Source organism: Nerophis lumbriciformis, linkage group LG03 (genome assembly GCF_033978685.3).
Source record: "Nerophis lumbriciformis linkage group LG03, RoL_Nlum_v2.1, whole genome shotgun sequence".
In the NCBI taxonomy this organism is placed as follows: domain Eukaryota; kingdom Metazoa; phylum Chordata; class Actinopteri; order Syngnathiformes; family Syngnathidae; genus Nerophis; species Nerophis lumbriciformis.
Genome location: NC_084550.2, coordinates 25,593,966 through 25,614,899, shown reverse-complemented (window position 1 = coordinate 25,614,899; position 20,934 = coordinate 25,593,966). Strand labels below are relative to the sequence as shown.

Below are 20,934 nucleotides of genomic sequence, written 5' to 3'. Positions count from 1 at the left end.
ACCTCCAAACATAAAATCATAGAACTGCATCCATCAGGGCCGGCCCCTGGCATAAACACGCTAGGTGGTTGTTTAGAGCCATTGATGATTATGGCGACCGACCACTTCAGTATCTGATTATAAGCGTGATTGTCGTGTTCTGCAGGTGTTGGCTTCGTCGTCTTTGATGAACTTAATGACCACATGGATACAATTATACTTCATTTGTGCGAAACTTCTATTCAGCATTGAGTCAACATGTCCTTTGTACAAGTGTTAGTTTGGTGGCCATGCCCATTTAAAAGCCCATAGAGATATTTTCTGGACTATAAAGCTGACTGGTATATAAGCCGCACCTACTAAACTTTAGAAGGAACACATTTTTTTCCCATATACCGGTATTAGCCGCACCGGACTATAAATTGCAAATACACTATATTGCCTAAAGTATTTGGCCACACATCCATATGATCAGAATCAGGTGTCCTAATCACTTGGCCCGGCCACAGGTGTATAAAATCAAGCACTTAGACATGGAGACTGTTTCTACAAACATTTGTGAAAGAATGGGCCGCTCTCAGGAGCTCAGTGATTTCCAGCGTGGAACTATCATAGGATGCCACCTGTGCAACAAATCCAGTTAATATTCCAAAGTCAACTGTGGGCTTTAATATAAGAAAATGGAAGAGTTTGGGAACAACAGCAACTCAGCCACTAAGTGGTAGGCTACGTAAACTGACAAGAGAGGGGTCAGCGGAGGAATTATGGTGTGGGGTTGTTTTTCAGGAGTTGGGCTTGGCCCCTTAGTTCCAGTGAAATAAACTTTGAATGCTCCAGGATACCAAAACATTTTGGACAATTCCATGCTCCCAACCTTGTGGGAACAGTTTGGAGCGGGGCCCCTTCCTCTTTCAAAAATGACTGTGCACCAGTGCACAAAGCAAGGTCCATAAAGACATGGATGACAAAGTCTGATGTAGATTAACTTGACTGGCCTGCACAGAGTCCTGACCTGAACCCGATAGAACACCTTTTGGATGAATTAGAAATGAGACAGAGACAGGCCTTCTCCACAAACATCAGTGTGTGACCTCACCAATGCGCTTTTGTAAGAATGGTGGAAAATTCCTATAAACACACTCCGCAACCTTGTGGACAGCCTTCCCAGAAGAGTTAAAGCTGTAAAAGCTGCAAAAGGTGGACCGACATCATATTGAACCCTATGAGTTAGGAATAGGATGGCACTTCAAGTTCATATGTGAGTCAAGGCATGTGGCCGAATACTTTTGGCAATATAGTGTATATATGTTGTGAAATTAGTTATTTACACAGGAAGATTATGTAAATGTTTATTTACATACCTTGTTTCCGAAGAGTGTCTGTAACAGGGCAGTAAAACGGCTGATCAAACAAAGCAGAGGTCATCGTCATGGATCCACTAGCTGCGGGAGCTAGCTCGCCAATCAGCTAAACAGAGTCAATAAATCCACGATGACGTTTTGGTGAATTTCCTCAGGAATTTGTGAAACTGAAACAATACAAAAAGAATGCCGTTGTAAGTTGAGAATACTAACTCAGACACTTGTAAATGTGTTAGCAGATGATATTGCAAACAATGCTAGCGTCATTACTTTCCGGTAGCACGTACAAATGTGCATGAAAACACTCCTACAAACATCACACATGGAATTGTTTTAGTTATATTGTAAAACTTACAAATGTTGCTTGGAGTGATGAAGGAAGAATCCATACGAGTAGAAACGCTATTGACAGTGAGAAGAGTTAACAGCACTCCAATTGGGGAAAAAAAAGCACTTCTGCTAAAAAGAAAGGACAGTGCAGCACCTGCAGTGAGTAAATTGTCCAAAAAATGGAGCAACAGTACAAACAATAAAACATCTTCTCATTGCTTGTTTTTTTTTTTTTTTACTCTTTATTATAAATTACCGTATTTTCCGCACCATTAGCCGCACCTAAAAACCACAAATTTACTCAAAAGCTGACAGTGCGGCTTTTAACCCGGTGCGCTTTATATATGGATTAATATTAAGATTCATTTTCATAAAGTTTCGGTCTCGTAACTACGGTAAACAGCCGCCATCTTTTTTCCCGGTAGAACAGGAAGCGCTTCTTCTTCTACGCAAGCAACCGCCAAGGTAAGCACCCGCCCCCATAGAACAGGAAGCGCTTCTTCTTCTACTGTAAGCAACCTCCCGCCCGCGTAGAAGAAGAAAAAGCGCGCGGATATTACCGTACGTTTCATTTCCTGTTTACATCTGTAAAGACCACAAAATGGCTTCTACTAAGCGACAAGGATCCGGTTCATGAAAAGACGCAATCTCTCCATCCGCACACGGATTACTATTTCACAGCAACTGATATTCCTGTGAACCGCACTGTGGATACTGTGGATACAACGGGAGCACGTACGGTGAATATTCGCACCACAGGGAATGAGAAGTCGTCCTTCACTGTGGTTCTAGCTTGCCATGCTAATGAAACTTCCACCCATGGTGATATTCAAAAGGAAGACCTTGCCAAAAGAGACCTTTCCAGCCGGCGTCATCATAAAAGCTAACTCGAAGGGATGGATGGATGAAGAAAAGATGAGCGAGTGGTTAAGGGAAGTTTACGCGAAGAGGCCGGGTGGCTTTTTTCACACAGCTCCGTCCATGTTGATATACGACTCTATGCGCGCCCACATCACAGATGGTGTCAAAAAACAAGTGAAGCACACAAATACAACACTCGCCGTCATTCCGGGTGGATTAACCAAAGAACTCCAACCGCTGGATATTGGTGTCAACAAGGCATTCAAATCACGACTGCGAACGGCGTGGGAACAATGGATGACCGAAGGCGAACACACCTTCACTAAGACAGGCAGACAGCGCCGGACGACATACGCCAACATCTGCCAGTGGATCGTAAATGCCTGGGCAGATATTTCGGTCACAACTGTGGTCCGAGCTTTCCGGAAGGCAGGATTCACAGAACTGCTGAAGAGTGACACTGACTCCGATGACTTCGACGAGACGGAACCGGCCATTTTGGAGCCCACATTTGCCCAACTTTTCAATTCGGACACCGAAGACGAAGAATTCGAAGGATTTACGAATGAAGAATAATTTCAGAAGGTGAGCGCTATGTTTATTTTGTGTGTTGTGACATTAACGTTCGAGCAACATTATGTTGCTATTGCTCTGCACTATTTTGAATTTTACTATGTTTGTGATTGCACATTTGCGTACATTTTGGGACAGAGTTGTTAGAACGCTGGTTTTTAATAGGTCAGTCAAATTTTAATAATACATCTGACTGTTTTTTTGACATTCCCTTTAGCGCAGCGTAGGCGCGGCTTATAGTCCGGGGCGGCTTATAGGTGGACAAAGTTTTGAAATATGCCATTCATTGAAGGTGCGGCTAATAATCCGGTGCGCCTTATAGTGCGGAAAATACGGTATGGATAAAAGTAGCGGCTTATAGTCCGGAATTTACGGTAATTGCTAATTTAGCATCCCTTCGTACGCCGTTATTGTGACAAATTTACCAACATATTTCAAAAATGACCGTACTACTGAGGTTTATATTGTAGCCCGACCCTTTATTCAATGACATAATGTATTAAAAAACATTAGTTTTTTTTTCATAGTTTTTACCCATTTATTGTGTTTTATTTACTTTTTCAATTAACACCACAGCAACAAAGCAGTTTTAAATTGTCGTCACTGCTGTAGGAAATAACCAAAAATGTTCTTTCCTCGAACCTATGAACAATTTTTTTTTTACCTTTTTTATTTAAGCTATTGACATTATCTGGAATAAAAACACACACCTATTAAACATGTATACGGTTTAATTCCAATTCTTGACGTGACGATTCTATTCAGAATTGATTCTCAATTCAAAACAATTCTTAGATTCAAACCAAATCTTACGGCGTATGTGGGAATTATTTAGGATAAAAATGATAAAAACCTTTTCCAAAGAGGTTACAGGCTACAAAAGCGACAAGTAAGCACAGAGATTATCTTAATAAATGTTTATATATGTAACTGGGTTCCTCGGACCACCAAACATTACCACAAGAGCCCGGATCAGGGTTATAACACTGTTTTATTTTTCCTCACAAGGTGTGTGTTCTGCTTTCCAGCAAAATGTTTTTTCAGTCCGTGTGTCGCTCTCTCTCCAGCTCCAACAACGTCTCTCATCCCGGCTGCTGCTAATAAAGGCGACAGGTGATTAGATAACAAGACCCACCTGGGCCATCCACTCACCTGTCGCTGTCTTTGAGGATGGTCCTGGCACACCCCGTTCCGCGGCAGGCCCGCAGGCCACGCCCCCCTCCACATACCTCCACCGCGGGACTCAGGCCGGGAAGCCGTCTGCCGCCACTACTCCCCCCGCCCCGTGTGGGAGAGAAAGTCAGCCACGGCCATCTGCGCCCCCGGTCTGTGGATCACTTTGAAATTGTAGGGTTGTAAAGGTAGATCCCAACGGGTGATCCGCGTGTTAATAATAATAATAATAATAATACCTGGGATTTATATAGCGCTTTTCTAAATACCCAAAGTCGCTTTACATGTGTGTGTGTGTGTGTGGGGGGGGGGACACGATAAAAACAACTTTATTAGAAAAAAATTGTTGGCATCCTTCATGCAGTGGAGCCACTGGAGGGGTTTGGGGTCTGAGCAGAGATTGAATGAGCGCCCCAGGATGTAGTACCGGAGGGCACCAACCGCCCACCGGATGGCAAGGCACTCCCTCTCGACGGTGCTGTACCTCGCCTCCTGCTCGGAGAGCTTCTGGCTGATGTACAGGATGGGGCAGTCGACGCCCTCCATCTGCTGGGACAAAACAGCTCCCAGCCTCTGCCCGACGCGTCAGCCTGCAGACAAAACGGGAGAGAAAAATCAGGCATGCGCAGAGAACCTTTTTAACCCTCTCAAACGCCTGCTGGCACTGCTCCGTCCACGGGACAAGATCTGGAACCGGCACCACGGGACCGGCGGCGCCGCCTCCTCTCACCGCGTGTGCGACCTGCGCGGCGCGTCGGGTCGGGTCCTGTGTGGACCTGACCAAATCTCGTCCTTGACGCACGTGAATGGGCTGCCCACGCCTGCCCAGGCGTTTGAGGGGCCGTCTGCACGGGAAGCCCTATTTTCGCAGCAGCCGGGACCTGCGAGGAAGCACAAACAAGAGTCAGTGGCGCCGCCTCCTCGAGCCGGGGATGGGCGCGTTGGGTCCTGTGTGGACAAAAAAGAAACAGAGTCAGTTGCGCGACGCCGTGGGACCGACGGCGCGGCCTCCTCCCGCTGCGCGTTTGGCTGCCTCCATGGTCTTCTCCCTTCGCGCCTCGCGGTGCACTGCCAGGTGGTCCTCGGCGAGCGTCACTGCTGCAGCCAGGTCTTGGGGCTGGTGGTAGCGGACCCAGGCCGCCGTCCGCGCTGGGATCGCCTCCAGGAACTGCTCTGTTACCAGCCGCTCCATCATCTGGTCGTCACCCTCTCTTGCTCGGTGCGCACGGTGTTGATGCTGGGCGCTCGGCTGCCTCCCTCGTCGTCGCCCTTTGCGCCTCGCGGTGCATCGCCAGGTGGTCCTCGGCAAGCGTCACTGGTGCTGCCAGGTCTCGGGGCCGGTGGTAGCGGACCCAGGCCGCCGTGTGCTCTGGGATCGCCTCCAGGAACTGCCCCGGGACCAGCCGCTCCATCACCTGGTCGTCGCCTTCTTTTGGCTGCAGCCAACGTGTCGCCGCGTCCCGGAGCTGCTGTCCAAGCACGAACGGGCGGTCTTCCTTCCCCAGACGCAGCGCCCGGAACCGGCGTCGGTGGTCCTCGGCGATGCAACCGATCCGGTCCAGCACTGCCCCCCTCAGGTCCGGGAAGTGCATGTGCGAGGCCGCCGGTAGGCTAAGCTCTGCCTCCCCCGCCAGCAGCGGCAGGAGTCGCACTCTCCACTCTTCTTACGGCCACGCGCATGTCTACGCCGTGACCACAAAAATGTGAAGGCATGGGGGTCCTCCTTTTCCCCCATGCGCTGCATGGAGACGGCCGCTGATGTTGGCCGTGTCGCTCCCGGCCGTGCCGCTCCCACGCGGTCCGCCAGCGCCTACAGCATGTGGCTCTGCTGGGCCACTTGTTGGCGGACCTCCTCCAACTGTTGATGGCTGGCCGCTGTCACCTCCGCGAGAATGTTTGAGAGAGCTGTCAAGGGGTAGGCTTCCATCTCCTCGGGTGGTCCGGCTTGTTTGAGCGCCAATATGTGGAGGTTGTCCTCAAGTGGGTTCCTCGGACCACCAAACATTGCCACAAGAGCCCGGATCAGTGTTATAACACTGTTTTATTTTTCCTCACAAGGTGTGAGTGTTCCATTTTCCAGCAAAATGTTTTTCCAGTCTGTGTCTCGCTCTCTCTTTCTCCAGCTTCAAAAACGTCTCTCATCCGGCTGCTGCTAATAAAGGCAACATGTGATTAGATAACAAGGCCCACCTGGGCCATCCACTCACCTGTCGCTGTCTTCGAGGCCGGTCCTGGCACACTCCGTTCCGCGGCAGGCCTGCAGGCCACGCCCCCCTCTACAATATATTTTTTAATTGATTTATTAAACAAACATGTGGGCTCTGTACCGAGGATGTCGTTGTGGCTTGTGCAGCCCTTTGAGACACTTGTGATTTAGGGTTATATAAATAAACATTGATTGATTGATTGAAACAAAAAAATATATTTTTTTTTTATTTATAATTTGGTTAACAATCAGGATTTGGATGTTAATCGACGTTTTTTCAGCACCCCTATTATAGTAAATACAAAACTTTAGACATGTTTTCCACAAATTTCATTGCTCCTAATGTGCAACAACAATAAAATCCTAAACAAGTCTAAAAACACCAACATTTAGTACATTTTTCAATAAATTAATCAATCAATCAATCAATGTTTATTTATACAGCACTAAATCACAAGTGTCTCAAAGGGCTGCACAAGCCACAACAACATCCTCGGTTCAGATCCCACATTTTTGACATACACAATCCAGAAATACATTTAAACACATGTCTAATGTTCTTTTTTCCACTACATTACCAAATTCTGACAATGCATTTTTTCTTAATACTTCATTATAAACGTACCTGAACTGCAGGCGTCTTGTTGTGTCGTCCTCGCCAGTCCCAGGTCCTCAATGGATGTAAAAGTGTCCCAACTTGTCGGATTACCTCCTCAGCCATCTCCTCTCCAGGTGAGAGGCATGATTTATGATCTACAATAAACTTCCAAGGAGCAGGGAAGCGAGGAAACAGCAGACCACTCGATTATGTAAACATAGGCACACACAGGTAGTGATCACGTCGCTGCTATAAATAGTTTGTCTGCGTCAGCGCTTATAATAACAATATCACTAATACTTGGTCAATATTCAAATCACGAAATGTAAATTGAGTATTGTTGGCGATTTTAGAATGGTTATTCGTTTTTTGGGCGGAATAGAGGACCATCCATTGGCTACGCTGTAAGCTGACTTTTATTTACCAGATTTATTTACCATTTATTTAATATTTAGAATGTATTTAAAAAATCCATCTGTCATGATTGTGAACGATAGACAAAATTCTAAAAAAAAAAATGCAGATCTAAACAGTTTATGTGTTTAGTTCTCAGTTTGCTTCCTTTGTCCAGTCGTCAAATGTCGTTTGTGGTAAGTCCTGCTCAAAGCTAGTCATTATTTTCATGCTCCAAGCTTTTTTTCTTTGTTTTGTGTACTTTGGACAGTTTTATTTATTTTGGAAATAAACTGTTTTTCCCTCCCACTGTTTCTTTTACCCTTTCTTAACTGCATTTGGCTCCACCTAATAGTGTTTGACATGTAAGAGTGGTTTACTTATTTTTACACTTAAGAAAAAATATCCATGAATTCCTATGGAAAAATAACTTCTTACATAAAAGAAGCACAAACACTGTATTAAATGTATAAACTATCGCGTCTCAAACTGTGCTACGTGTACCACTAATGGTACCCGAGCTCCATCGAGTGGTACGCCAAACAATCACTTGATTAAAGTGCAGTGTTTTACTGTTAGTGTTACTATTCAAACTGTGTTTAGTGTTAAAATGGCAAAAAATATTAAATATCCTTTTTTAATAAAACCTCTGCCCTGTTTCTTAATGAATACTTAGGCCTACTGCGCCACTGTATTTTAATGTTAGTCATTATGGTGGTATTTGGAGCGCAAAGTTATTTCTGAGGTGGTGCTTTCAGAACCACTCGTATAGACCATGTTAAAACAAATAGCAAAATGGTTATGTTAAAAAAATATTTTATTATATATATTATTTATAAAATAAATATACATATATTTTTTTGTCACATTTATTTGTTTGCTTTCAAATAAACATTTTTTTAATCAGAATAATCATGATTAATCACAGGTTCTTACCCACTTGCCCCCGCAACCCGACCCCAGATAAGTGGAAGTAAAATGAAATGATAGATGGGACTAATCTGCATATACACGAGATAACTTTTTTGTGATTAATCCCAAAACAATCCCTAATATTTATATATTTGCTTCGTATCAAGTTGGATTCAAGGAAGAAGGGAAAATAAATTCCTGAAAGAAAATGTGAAGCGCTCATAAACCTGCAGTTTGCAATACCAAACAAGCAATTTAAAAATGCACAACTAAAATCACAATGGTGTATTGCAAAGAATTAATTATACATATAACCTATAGAGGCATTTGCGTGCAACTGTATAGCAACTTATTGTATGTAACAGGATGGTGTTTTGAGGGTTCCTGGTTCGATACCCGCCTCTGCCTTTCCAGTCCTTGCCGTTGTGTCCTTGGGCAAGACACTTCAGTCTGTGGCTACAAATGTAGCTTACCACCACCCCGGTGTGAATGTGGAGTGAATGAATGATGGGTTCTCACTTCCCTGCGTGCGCGTTGAGTGTCTAGTCCAGTGTTTTTCAACCTTTTTTGAGCCAAGGCACATTTTTTGCGTTGAAAAAATCTGTAGGCACACCACCAGCAGAAATCATTAAAAAAACAAAACTCAGTTGACAGTAAAAAGTCGTTGTCGCAATTGTTGGATATGACTTTAAGGTCCTGAGTAATCTTGGGTTCAATCCCGGGCTCGGGATCTTTCTGTGTGGAGTTTGCATGTCCTCCCCGTGACTGCGTGGGTTCCCTCCGGGTACTCCGGCTTCCTCCCACTTCCAAAGACATGCACCTGGGGATAAGTTGATTGGCAACACTAAATTGGCCCTAGTGTGTGGATGTGAGTGTGAATGTTGTCTGTCTATCTGTGTTGGCCCTGTGATGAGGTGGCGACTTGTTCAGGGTGTACCCCGCCTTCCGCCCGATTGTAGCTGAGATAGGCTCCAGCGCCCCCCGTGACCCCAAAGGGAATTAGCGGTAGAAAATGGATGGATGGATGGACTTTAAACCATAACCAAGCATGCATCACTATAGCTCTTGTCTCAAAGTAGATGTACTGTCACCACCTGTCACATCACGCCGTGACTTATTTAGAGTTTTTTGCTGTTTTCCTGTGTAGTGTTTTAATTCTTGCCTTGCGCTCCTATTTTGGTGGATTTTTCTGTTTTTTTGGTATTTTCCTGTATCAGTTTCATGTCTTCCTTTGAGCGATATTTCCCGCATCTACTTTGTTTTAGCAATCGAGACTATTTCAGTTGTTTTTATCCTTCTTTGTGGGGACATTGTTGATTGTCATGTCGTGTTCGGATGTACATTGTGGACACCGTCTTTGCTCCGCAGTAAGTCTTTGCTGTCGTCCAGCATTCTGTTTTTGTTTACTTTGTAGCCAGTTCAGTTCTAGTTTCGTTCTGCATGGCCTTCCCTAAGCTTAAATGCCTTTTCTTAGGGGCCCTCACCTTTTGTTTATTTTTGGTTTAGGCATTAGACACCTTTTTACCTGCACGCTGCCTCCCTGTTTCCGACATTTACAAAGCAATTAGCTACCAGTTGCCACCTACTGATATGGAAGTGTATTACACGGTTACTCTGCCGAGCTCTAGACAGCACAGACACTCAACAACAACACATCATTTGCAGACTATAATTACTGGTTTGCAAAAAATATTTTTAACCCAAATAGGTGAAATTAGATCATCTCCCACGGCACACTAGCGCTGTATCGATCTAATCCATTATTATTATTATGAATGACTGCATTTTTCAGCTGCTTTATGTGCACTTGTTATGCAGCATGAAAGACTTGCTACGTCTTCCTGCAGCTCGGAGAAACACCCTAGTAATGCAAGAAATGTTTCTGAGTTTTGACTTAACCTTTTCACTCCTAATTTGTGTCTGAAGGGAGTAATTTGTGCTCCGATTAAACAAATGTATCTTGCAGATCAGCAGCCATGACCTCACAGATGCGCTGGACCATGAATAGGAACAAAGTCCTCCAGTCAAATGCCAAAAGCTTGAAAAAAAAAATGAGAAAAAGGCACATGGAAGACTTGAGGCTGTCAGAGCGGCATAGCTCTACTTAGGATGAAGTTGTAGTCTGCAGTGCATCTTCATTATATAAACCTCCTCTTTGCTTTGGGCACCTCAGTCAGCCGTGTCCCCAGCAGGTATGTGTTGTCTGCAAAAATGTCTCATCTATCACACCCACTCAATCTCACTCTGACTCATCTTCTGCCCCACGACCTCACTATCACTGCTCAATCCAAGCACGCCTCCTCACATTGAAAAAAAAAACGTTGAATAGAAACCTTTTATGAACCGGAGAAGGGGGGGAAAAAACACTCACACACATCTGTGCAGAGCAGCGCCCAGGATGGAGCAGAAGGAATCTTGTCAAGTGTCTGCTGCTTGGTTGCGTCATATCCCTCCTTTTTTAAAAAGGGTGAATAGATATGCGGCAAGCACATAAGCGCTTCCTGGGAAAAGGGAGGCTGAAACTTTTATTGCTTTGCTCAAGTAGCTTATATGAGATCAAAACAGTTTTGAAAGCAGGCTCTGCCTTCCCCTCATATGAACTCATCAGCTAAAGCACAATTTGATTCAACTACAGTCGTGGTCAAAAGTTTACATACACTTGTAAAGAACATAATGTAATGGCTGTCTTGAGTTTCCAATCATTTCTACAACTCTTTAAATCTTTAATCCAAGGAACACCAGGCATACCGTCAAGCATGGTGGTGGTAGTACTATGCTCTGGGCCTGTTTTTCTGCCAATGGAACTGGTGCTTTAAATGGGACAGTGAAAAAGGAGGATTACTATGGCGTCACATTAGTGCCAAAAATCAGAGCGCATAAAAACTGTTATCGTGCACTGATTCTCCACTTCGTGCGTGCACGCGGTGCCTTTCTGCGCGCGCGCGCCGTCTCGGTCTGTACGCGCACTGTGTACTCCTGGCATCTCTCCTCGCGCTGTCATGTTTCTTTTTGGCACTTTGGGGGCGGGTATGCTTAGACGGCCCCTCCTTTCTGATTGGCTCTGAGCATTTTTAATATGACCAATCATTCTCCAGCGTAGCAACGTTGTAGCCATCTTACCTCGGACAGCTAGCCTCAATCATTACATTGATGTCAATGGTACATGTACTAATTAAATTACCATACCTTGCTCGATTTTCGACCAATTTACAAACGGTTTTATGGCGTCACATTAATGCCATACGGTTTGCCTTGTTACAAATCTTATTACATGTAGATATGACATAGGATGCTGTACCTGTTGAAATTACCTCTTTCGCTTTAAAAAAAAAAAGACTTAATTGTGCAACATAGTTGTGTAGGGTCAGTGTTAGTCAGTTCTCTGATTATTTTAAACTGTTTCAGAATACATTATTAAAAGCTATTTTTAACATTTTAAAAACAAAATTCAAAGATTATTTCATTAATTTTATGGCTGAATCAAAAGAAATTCCATAAATTAGAAAACAAATGTTCAAGAAGAAGTGAAAATATAAAATAATGTTATGGTTGGATGTTATTGCTGGTGGACCAGTTCTGGCTGAAAGATGTGATTATGGTGTTTGTTGTCCTATTATTTATTTGGGTCACATTTTGTATTACCCTGTATTGTGTTTATGTGGTATGAAATAACCTTCATCAGCGCACGACATTTTTTTATCCACTTCTTCCTCCGTAAATCGTGATACATATTGACGATGACCCGCCCTGCTATACTTCTGATTGGCTCTGAGCATTTTTCGCCTGACCAATCAGAAAGAAGGGGCCGTCTAAGCATACCCGCCCCCAAAGTGCCAAAAAGAAACATGACAGCGCGAGGAGAGATGCCAGGAGTACACAGAGCGCGCACAGACCGAGACGACGCGCGCGCAGAAAGGCACCGCGCGCGCGCAAAAAGGCACCACGCGCGCACGAAGTGGAGAATCAGCGCGCGATAACAGTTTTTATGCGCTCGGATTTTTGGCACTAATGTGACGCCATAGATTACCTCCAAATTCTTCAGTACAAGCTAAAATCATCAGCTTGGAGGTTGGGTCTTGGGTGCAAAAGTGGTAAAGGAATGGCTACATCAGCCTAGAATTAAGGTTTTAGAATGGCCTTTCCAAAGTCCTGACTTACATAAACATGTGGACAATACTGAAGAAACAAGTCCATGTCAGAAAACCAACACATTTAGCGGAACTGCACCGATTTTGTCAAGAGGAGTGGTCAAAAATTCAAGTAGAAGCTTGTGGATGGCTACCAAAAGTGCCTTATTGCAGGTAAACTTGCCAAGGGACATGTAAGCAAATATTAACATTGCTGTATGTATACTTTTGACCCAGCTTATTTGCTCACATTTTCAGTAGACCCATAATAAATTCATAAAAGAAGCAAACTTCATGAATGTTTTCTGTGACTAACAAGTATGTGCTCCAATCACTCTATCACAAAAAAATAAGAGTTGTATAAATTATTGGAAACTCAAGACAGCCATGATATTATGTTCTTTACAAGTGTATGTACACTTTGGACCACGACTGTAATTATGTCCAGGTGACATATCCCCAGCAATTATGGTGCCCTGCACTCTTAATCCTCTGAAAATAATTGAATTAATCGACCGGGCTCTCCGGGAACAACAGCAACTCAGCCACCAAGTGGTAGGCCACGTAAACTGACAGAGAGGGGTCAGCGGTTGCTGAAGCGCATAGTGCAAAGACTTTCTGCACAGTCAGTTGCTACAGAATTCCAAAATTCACGTGACCTTCCAATTAGCCCAAATACAGTACGCAGAGAGCTTCAAGGAATGGGTTTCCTTGGCGGAGCAGCTGCATCTAAGCCATACATCACCAAGTACAATGCAAAGCGTGGGATGCAGTTTTTTTACAATGCACTGCCCATGTGTTTCCGTTCTGTCCACCCAGTAACTGTGTGTGTTCTTGGACCGGTTCGTACTGAAAATTTCTTGTACTTTTTAAGTGCAATGACCATAAAACCCATTCATAATGTTACACTGTTTTAAGAAAACAGGTCAACCATTCTGTCCCTTTAGCTCGCCCACAAGCTTATTGATTGGCTGAAATGGTGCTGCAGTTTCTTGCTAACGTGACAATGACGGACAGCATGCAGCTGCTGACTAATCGGCAGTCAGACGGATGCGGGTGGTGAGACGGGTAACCCTCCAAACCGCAACATTAATCACGAGCAAGTAAAACAAAAGAAGAAAGAAAAAGAAAAATCGAAAAAAGAAGAGCCTTGTGCTCCACTCAAAGGCGGTCGAGATGTTGACACAAACACCCCAGCTGTCATTGCTAAGAGAATAAAAATGCAAACTAGAATCTGTGTGGATGCTGTATTTGCGAGCCGCGGAAACGTGCGATCTGCCCGAAGCGCGAGTGGAACCGAAATGCTTGAATGTCCAGGATAAGTGGAGTGTGTGGATGATAGAACGGTTCGAATCAAGTGTGATATTTTAGCTTTATTAGAAGCATTTAAGTCCCATATTAAAACTAATTTGTATACACTAGCCTTTATATAGACCCCCGCAGCGGACAATCACGGAGTACTTACAAGCAGACACAGTGTGTAGACAGCAGGCATGTGATTTGACCACAATGAAAAAGACTGAAAAAATGTCCGGGGGTCTGGGGGACGAAGGCCAGGTCCAGGACTGAGCCCTGGTGGGGGGGCAAGGGGGGCGATGCCCTCCGAAGCTCCTGGTTTTTCACCAATTTAACATGCTAAAATTAACAAAGACAGCACCATTTGAAGAATATATTTTAGTGTTTAAAGACATGAAAACATCATTAATAGAACATACATAACCCAATTATCCTAATGAATCACTGTATATGGTTCAGTCCCAACAGTATTTAGTCACTAATATTTACATCTTGTGTTCATTTCACATCCACAGGTGTCACATTGATCAGTGTTATTATCTACAGGAAAATAGGATATAGGATATAAATTTATGAAAATAATTAAACATGTTTAGTATTGTTTACTCATATTTGAAAATAGGAAATAATAATAATGTGAGGACACTGACATATTGCATGAAACAAGTGTGAAAATATTTACCTTCAAGATTGTTACACCACTGACAATATTGTTTCAAGAGACTACATAAGAACTTAATATTACAAAATAGTATTATATGCAAATTTATTTCAAATAAATTGTTAACTGGAATCAATAATGCGACTCTTTGAATTTCTGTAATTTCATAATATATTTTCACGTGGCTTTTTATTTTTAGAAAAACCCATTTATATTTCGCAAAGCAATAATTGGTTAATATTTAAAACAAACATGCGTATTTCGCAAGCAAATATTTTTGAGCTTACCTCATTATTAACAACCTTGTCTGCAACTGAAGTGGGTTGATTGGGTGGATCTTTCCTCTCGATGTCTACGGCAGTTGTCGATGTAAACAAAGGATGAAGTCCGTAAAGTTTGGTCACTTTCGGTTGACATCCAAAAGTACCAGCTAGTGAAAAGTTCGTTTTCCTTGCTTCAAGTTGTTTCATATGTTTTTGGCGTTTCGCATGTACTTCCAAAGCCTTGAAACCTCGTGATCCATAGTCAATATTATCATGACACCACGTGCACAAAACCTTTCCGGGACGATCGATTTTCTGAATAAAATCACCGAACAAAGTCGTAACTTCCTTCTTCCCAACAGTATCAGTGATTTCCCCTTCCATCCAGTCCCATCGAAACTTGTTTTTGACATGTTTATCAATTTCTTTTACTCGTAAAGCGTCCTTTCTCTCGAGAACCGACATTGTTTACATATGGAAAATGGCGGTAATAACCATTATGAATGATGACGTTATTAACGTCATCATTCATAACAGATGTCCTGATTGGTCACAAGGAACATATCGACCAATCAACGACGGCGTAATATAAACTACGTCTCGAATCTTGATTTAGGGTCGGAAAAAAAAACGGAAAAACGGGAGATAATTTATTTTCTTCCCGAGATTAAAAAAGACGGAATTCCAACTTTAGACGGAAAAATCACATGCCTGAGACAGAAAAGGGAGAACGGACGCATTTTGGCTTAAAACCTAAAGATAAAGGTGAAGTTATAACACTGAAACGCCCTCACAAGTATCATCCCTGCAGGACGAGGAATAGCTAAACATGCTTCACTACACACCGTAGGAGGATACAATAGCTCACCGGCGTCACAATGTAAACAAACGCCATGGGTGGATCTACACCTGACATCCACTGTAATGATACCAAGTACAGGAGTGTATGTAGTCGATATTACTATGATTACATCATTATTTTTTGACATCACAACATCATCTTTCGTTTTTTAAAAATGTATATTATGTTTATAAACTCAGGAAATACGTCCATGGACACGAGGACTTTGAATATGACCAATGTATGATCCTATAACTACTTGGTATCGGATCGATACCTAAATGTGTGGTATCATCCAAAACTAAGGTAAAGTATCAAACAAGAGAAGAATAAGTGATTATTACACTTTAACAGAAGTGTAGATAGAACATGTTAAAAAAGAAAGTAAGCAGATATTAACAGTAAATGAACAAGTAGATTAATAATTCATTTTTTTACCGCTTGTCTTTAATAATGTTGACAAAATAATATGGGTTGTACTTGTATAGCGCTTTTCTACCTTCAAGGTACTCAAAGCGCTTTGACACTACTTCCACATTTACCCATTCACACACACATTCACACACTGATGGAGGGAGCTGCCATGCAAGGCGCTAACCAGCACCCATCAGGAGCAAGGGTGAAGTGTCTTGCTCAGGACACAACAGACATGACGAGGTTGGTACTAGGTGGGGATTGAACCAGGGACCCTCGGGTTGCGCACGGCTACTCTCCCACTGCGCCACGCCGTAGAATGATAAATGACACAATATGTTACTGCATATGTCAGCAGACTAATTAGGAGTCTTTGTTTACTTACTACTAAAAGACAAGTTGTCTTGTATGTTCACTATTTTATTTAAGTACTAAATTGCAATAACAAACATATGTTTCATGTACCCTAAGATTTTTTGTGGTCCCCTTTATGTAGAAAAGTATCGAAATCCATTATCTCTGACCTACTTACAGTTTACCAGGTCTAAGCCTTGTTAAATGATACGAAACCTTGAGTTAATCAAAACGATTATTAAACACATAAACCAGCGCACACACCAACATGCCAAACAAGGCTTCGGTCAGGCCGATTACAAAAATAAATATCAATCAAATCAGGGACTCATTAAAAAAAAAAACTGTTGTAAATTAATCCACTGGCTTTCCCACGAGCATTGGATGCTTTGTTTCAAGAAGGCTTCAGCGCTTCATTAGTGCGAGCACACAATGAACCTTCGACACGGTTTCATTTCCCCCGTTGAGAAACAATTTTATGAAGTCTAAATTGTGCTCGTGTAAACACGTGGTCTTTTGGCGAGGATACGCACCATTTTGGTCATCATATTTGTGCTTAAAGGAACCTCTTCATGAGTTTAGTTCGGACTTCTTCGAGATCGGGATGCGTCACTGTTGCATTACTGTAATGGAAACGTGTATTACAACTAAGTACCGCTGCGTTATTTATTTAATGGTGGCCACAAATGCGGATTTGAGGCTCAGCTGTTCGACCTTGCTCATAAACAATTTATGACGGAACTGTGGCTTACACATCTTAGAACCGCTTCACAACGCACCGTGTTGTTTTATTAGTGCACCAAAGTCAAGTCTTCATCTACAAGGGGCCCTTATTTCAATAGATCTACTTACGGCCCCTTACAATTAATCGAACTGCGCACTGCGTTGTGCTTTTGATTCATCTCAGATGTTTCTCTTGTTTTTAAACAGCAGTTTATTCTGAAGATAACAGAAACATGTTGGCTTCTCACAGTATTTAACACCTCCTACATCCGACCGCTGCAGACTGACATGTTTAAAAGAGTAAAACAATGACACATTAGAAGAGGCAAATCCTGAAGGAATTGCGTGTGAACGCTCCAATGCTGAAGTTGAAGTGAATCGCTGACAGAATGTAGTATGAATGTAAGAATAGTTTGAATGTTGGGAGAGCTGACGCTGAACTGAAATGTTAATGGGATGTAGGATGAATTACCGTGAATTGATTAACGTGGACCCCGACTTAAACAAGTTGAAAAACTTCTTCGGGTGTTACCATTTAGTGGTCAATTGTACGGAATATGTACTGTACTGTGCAATCTACTAATACAAGTTTCAATCAATCAATCAACCAATGAATGTAGAAATGGTTTGTATGTTGGAATGGTTTGAATGTTGAAGAGTTTGAATTTCCAGGAAAACAAGAATTTGTTTTGGAACTTGGGAAAATGTTAGATTGAATGTCCAGGATGAGTCGGATGTGTTAATTTTGGAAAGGTTTGAATAGGTTGAAAAATGTGGGAATTGTGCAACTTAGAAAGATGTCCCATTCATTTCATACGGTACTTCCTGGAAATTTGGGAAAAGCGTGATTTTTTTGGAAAATGATTAGGAGTATGAATGTCCTGAATTGGTTGGTGTTGGAATTGGTTCAAACGGGCAAGAAATGTTGAAGTAGTAAATGGTATTAGGGAATTTTGGGAAAATCGGGAATTTTTCTGAGCTTGGAAAAAGGGTAGTTTGAATGTCCAGAATGGTGGAATGTGTCAAAGGTGGAATGGTTTGAATAATATGGGAATTGTGGAAGTGTGAAGAATTTCCCATTAATTTCAATGGGAATTTCAGAAAAAATTGGGAATTTCGGGAAAAGCGGGATTTTTTAATTATTTTTTTTTTTATAAATGGTAAAAAAAAAACTTGAATGGTCTGAGTAAATGGTTGGTGTTGAAATGTTTCAAATCGGTCGAGAAATGTTGAAGTGAGAAATGGTACAGAATTCCTGGAATTTCGGGAAAACTGGGAATTTTTTCGGTTCAAAAAACAACTTAGTTTTTTGTCCTGATTAAGAGGATTGTTTTGACGGTGCAACGGTTGAAATGCGTTGAAAAATGTGGAAGGAGTAGTCGCCAGAAAAAAGGGTGGAAGTAGGGCTTTGGAAAAGCAGGAATTCTGGAAAGTCCTGGAATTTTTTTGGAACTTGAAAAAAGGGGAAGTTTGAATTTCCAGAATGGTGGAATGTGTCAAAGGTGGAATGGTTTGAAGAATATGGGAATTGTGGAAGTTTGAAGAATTTCCCATTCATTTCAATGGGAATTTCAGAAAAAAATTGGGAAGTTCGGGAAAAGCTGGAATTTTTTTGAAAATGGTAAAACACTTGAATGGTCTGAGTGAGTTGAAATGGTTGGTGTTGAAATGTTTCAAATCGGTCGAGAAATGTTGAAGTAGTAACACGTTGAAATGAAAAATGGTAATACGGAATTCCTGGAATTGCAGGAAAACCGGGAATGTTTTCAGTTAAAAAAACAACTTCGTTTTTGTCCTGATTAAGAGGAATGTTTTGACGGTGGAACGATTGAAATGTGTTGGAAAAATGTGGGAGGAGTAGTCGCCAGAAAAAAGGGTGGAAATGGAGCTTTGGAAAAGAAGGAATTCTGGAAAATCCTGGAATTTTTTTGAACTTGGAAAGGGGAAGTTTGAATTTCCAGGATGGTGGAATGTGTTGAAGGTGGAATGGTTTGAATGGGTTGAAAAATGTGGGAATTGAGGAACTTAGAAAAATGTCCCATTCATTTCATAGGGTACTTTCTGGAAATTTGAGAAAAGTGGAATTTTTAAAAAATGATTAGGAGCATGAATTACCTGAATGAGCTGAATTGGATGGTGTTGGAATTGGTGAAGTAGTAAATGGTATTAGGGAATTTGGAAAAAGGGTAGTTTGAATTTCCAGAATGGTGGAATGTGTCAAAAGTGGAATAGTTTGAAGAATGTGGGAATTGTGGAAGTTTGAAGAATTTACCATTAATTTCAATGGGAATTTCAGAAAAAAAAAAGGTAATATCGGGAAAAGCGGGATTAAAAAGAATGTTTTGATGGTGGAACGATGGAAATGTGTTGGAAAAATGTGGAAGGAAAAAAGGGTGAAAATAGGGCTTTGGAAAAGCAGGAATTCTGGAAAATCCTGGAATTTATTTGAACTTGAAAAAAGGTGAAGTTTGAATTTTCAGGATGGTGGAATGTGTTGAAGGTGGAATGGTTTGAATGGGTTGAAAAATGTGGGAATTGAGCAATTTAGAAAAATGTCCCATTAATTTCATAGGGTACTTCCTGGAAATTTGAGAAAAGTGGAATTTTTAGAAAATGATTAGGAGCATGAATTACCTGAATGAGCTGAATTGGATGGTGTTGAAATTGGTGAAGTAGTAAATGGTATTAGGGAATTTCGGGAAAATCTGGAATTTTTTTTTAACTTGGAAAAAGGGTAGTTTGAATTTCAAGAATGGTGGAATGTGTCAAAGGTGGAATGGTTTGAAGAATGTGGGAATTGTGGAAGTTTGAAGAATTTACCATTCATTTCAATGGGAATTTCAGAAAACAAAATGGTAATCTCGGGAAAAGCGGGATTAAGAAGAATGTTTTGATGGTGGAACAGTTGAAATGTGTTGGAAAAATGTGGAAGGAAAAAAGGGTGGAAATAGGGCTTTGGAAAAGCAGGAATTCTGGAAAATCCTGGAATTTATTTGAACTTGAAAAAAGGGGAAGTTTGAATTTTCAGGATGGTGGAATGTGTTGAAGGTGGAATGGTTTGAATAGGTTGAAAAATGTGAAAATGGAAGTTTAAAGAATTGACAATTCATTTTTGAATGGCAAAAATGTCCCTGGAAAAGCTGGAATTCTGGGAAATCTGTCAAGGGAAATTCCGCAATTCCCGAATAGGCTGAACAGTTTGAAGTTGGAACGGTTTGAATTGGGTGAAGAATGTGGAAGATAAAGTGCGCCAAAATCTGGAGAAGAAGAATAAGAAGAATTGGAGCATTCACACAATAATAATAAATATATGAATTTTGGCATAGAAACCCATATATGTGAATGCTTTGGAGCATTCACACAATAAAATGTACCTGATGAGTGAACGTTGGCTCCAACATCTATGGGACAACAAAGAAGACACAATTAGCTCACGTTAGCACGATAGCTATAGTTAGCATAGCTTCGTTAGCATAGCGGCTATACTCACATCTCACACACACAAACACTCGACGAAATAAAGTACACAAGTTGACAAAAAAAAATCAAAACATGTAAAATGTGCCTCATTTAAACTCAATAAAGGTTATTATGAACAGAAAGGACAGTTAGGTCCACAAAACTACATGTTACGAAGGACATCGTGAGAGCAATTAAAAAAGCAGACTTCCAAGTACCGGCGGCGGCAGAGTGACGTCACTGACCTGCATGAGATTAGCTGGGTGGCCACTAGGGGGTGCTCGTCACTCACAATATATCTGCGATAAATCAAACAGTTTATACACCTAGTGCAGTTATGTTTGGCCCCAGAGGGCCGCTTCTAACAGTGAATTCTATTATTACACCATTTTATTAAATGCAGTTTATTA

The 20,934-nt window shown here is 41.9% G+C and overlaps 1 protein-coding gene across 5 annotated transcripts; it reads right to left on the bottom strand.

The window, feature by feature from the left end:
* Positions 1–3,974: 3,974 nt before the first annotated feature.
* Positions 3,975–20,779, bottom strand: LOC140677486 (uncharacterized). 5 transcript variants are annotated; one of them, XR_012049277.1, is made up of 6 exons: positions 20,556–20,737; positions 20,440–20,466; positions 7,109–7,246; positions 6,485–6,553; positions 5,008–6,426; positions 3,975–4,867 (listed from the first exon to the last, which is right to left on the bottom strand). XR_012049277.1 is itself a non-coding variant. In XM_072912123.1 (5 exons), exons 1-5 carry the CDS (start codon positions 20,773–20,775, stop codon positions 4,925–4,927), a joined length of 474 nt encoding a protein of 157 aa, XP_072768224.1. In that variant the 5' UTR covers positions 20,776–20,779; the 3' UTR covers positions 3,975–4,924. The 5 variants fall into 5 exon arrangements, 2 of the variants coding, with proteins under 2 accessions (XP_072768224.1, XP_072768228.1); XR_012049276.1 differs by having other exon boundaries at positions 5,008–6,553; XM_072912123.1 differs by lacking the exon at positions 20,556–20,737 and adding an exon at positions 20,770–20,779 and having other exon boundaries at positions 3,975–5,158.
* Between the last annotated feature and the right edge of the window lie 155 nt (positions 20,780–20,934).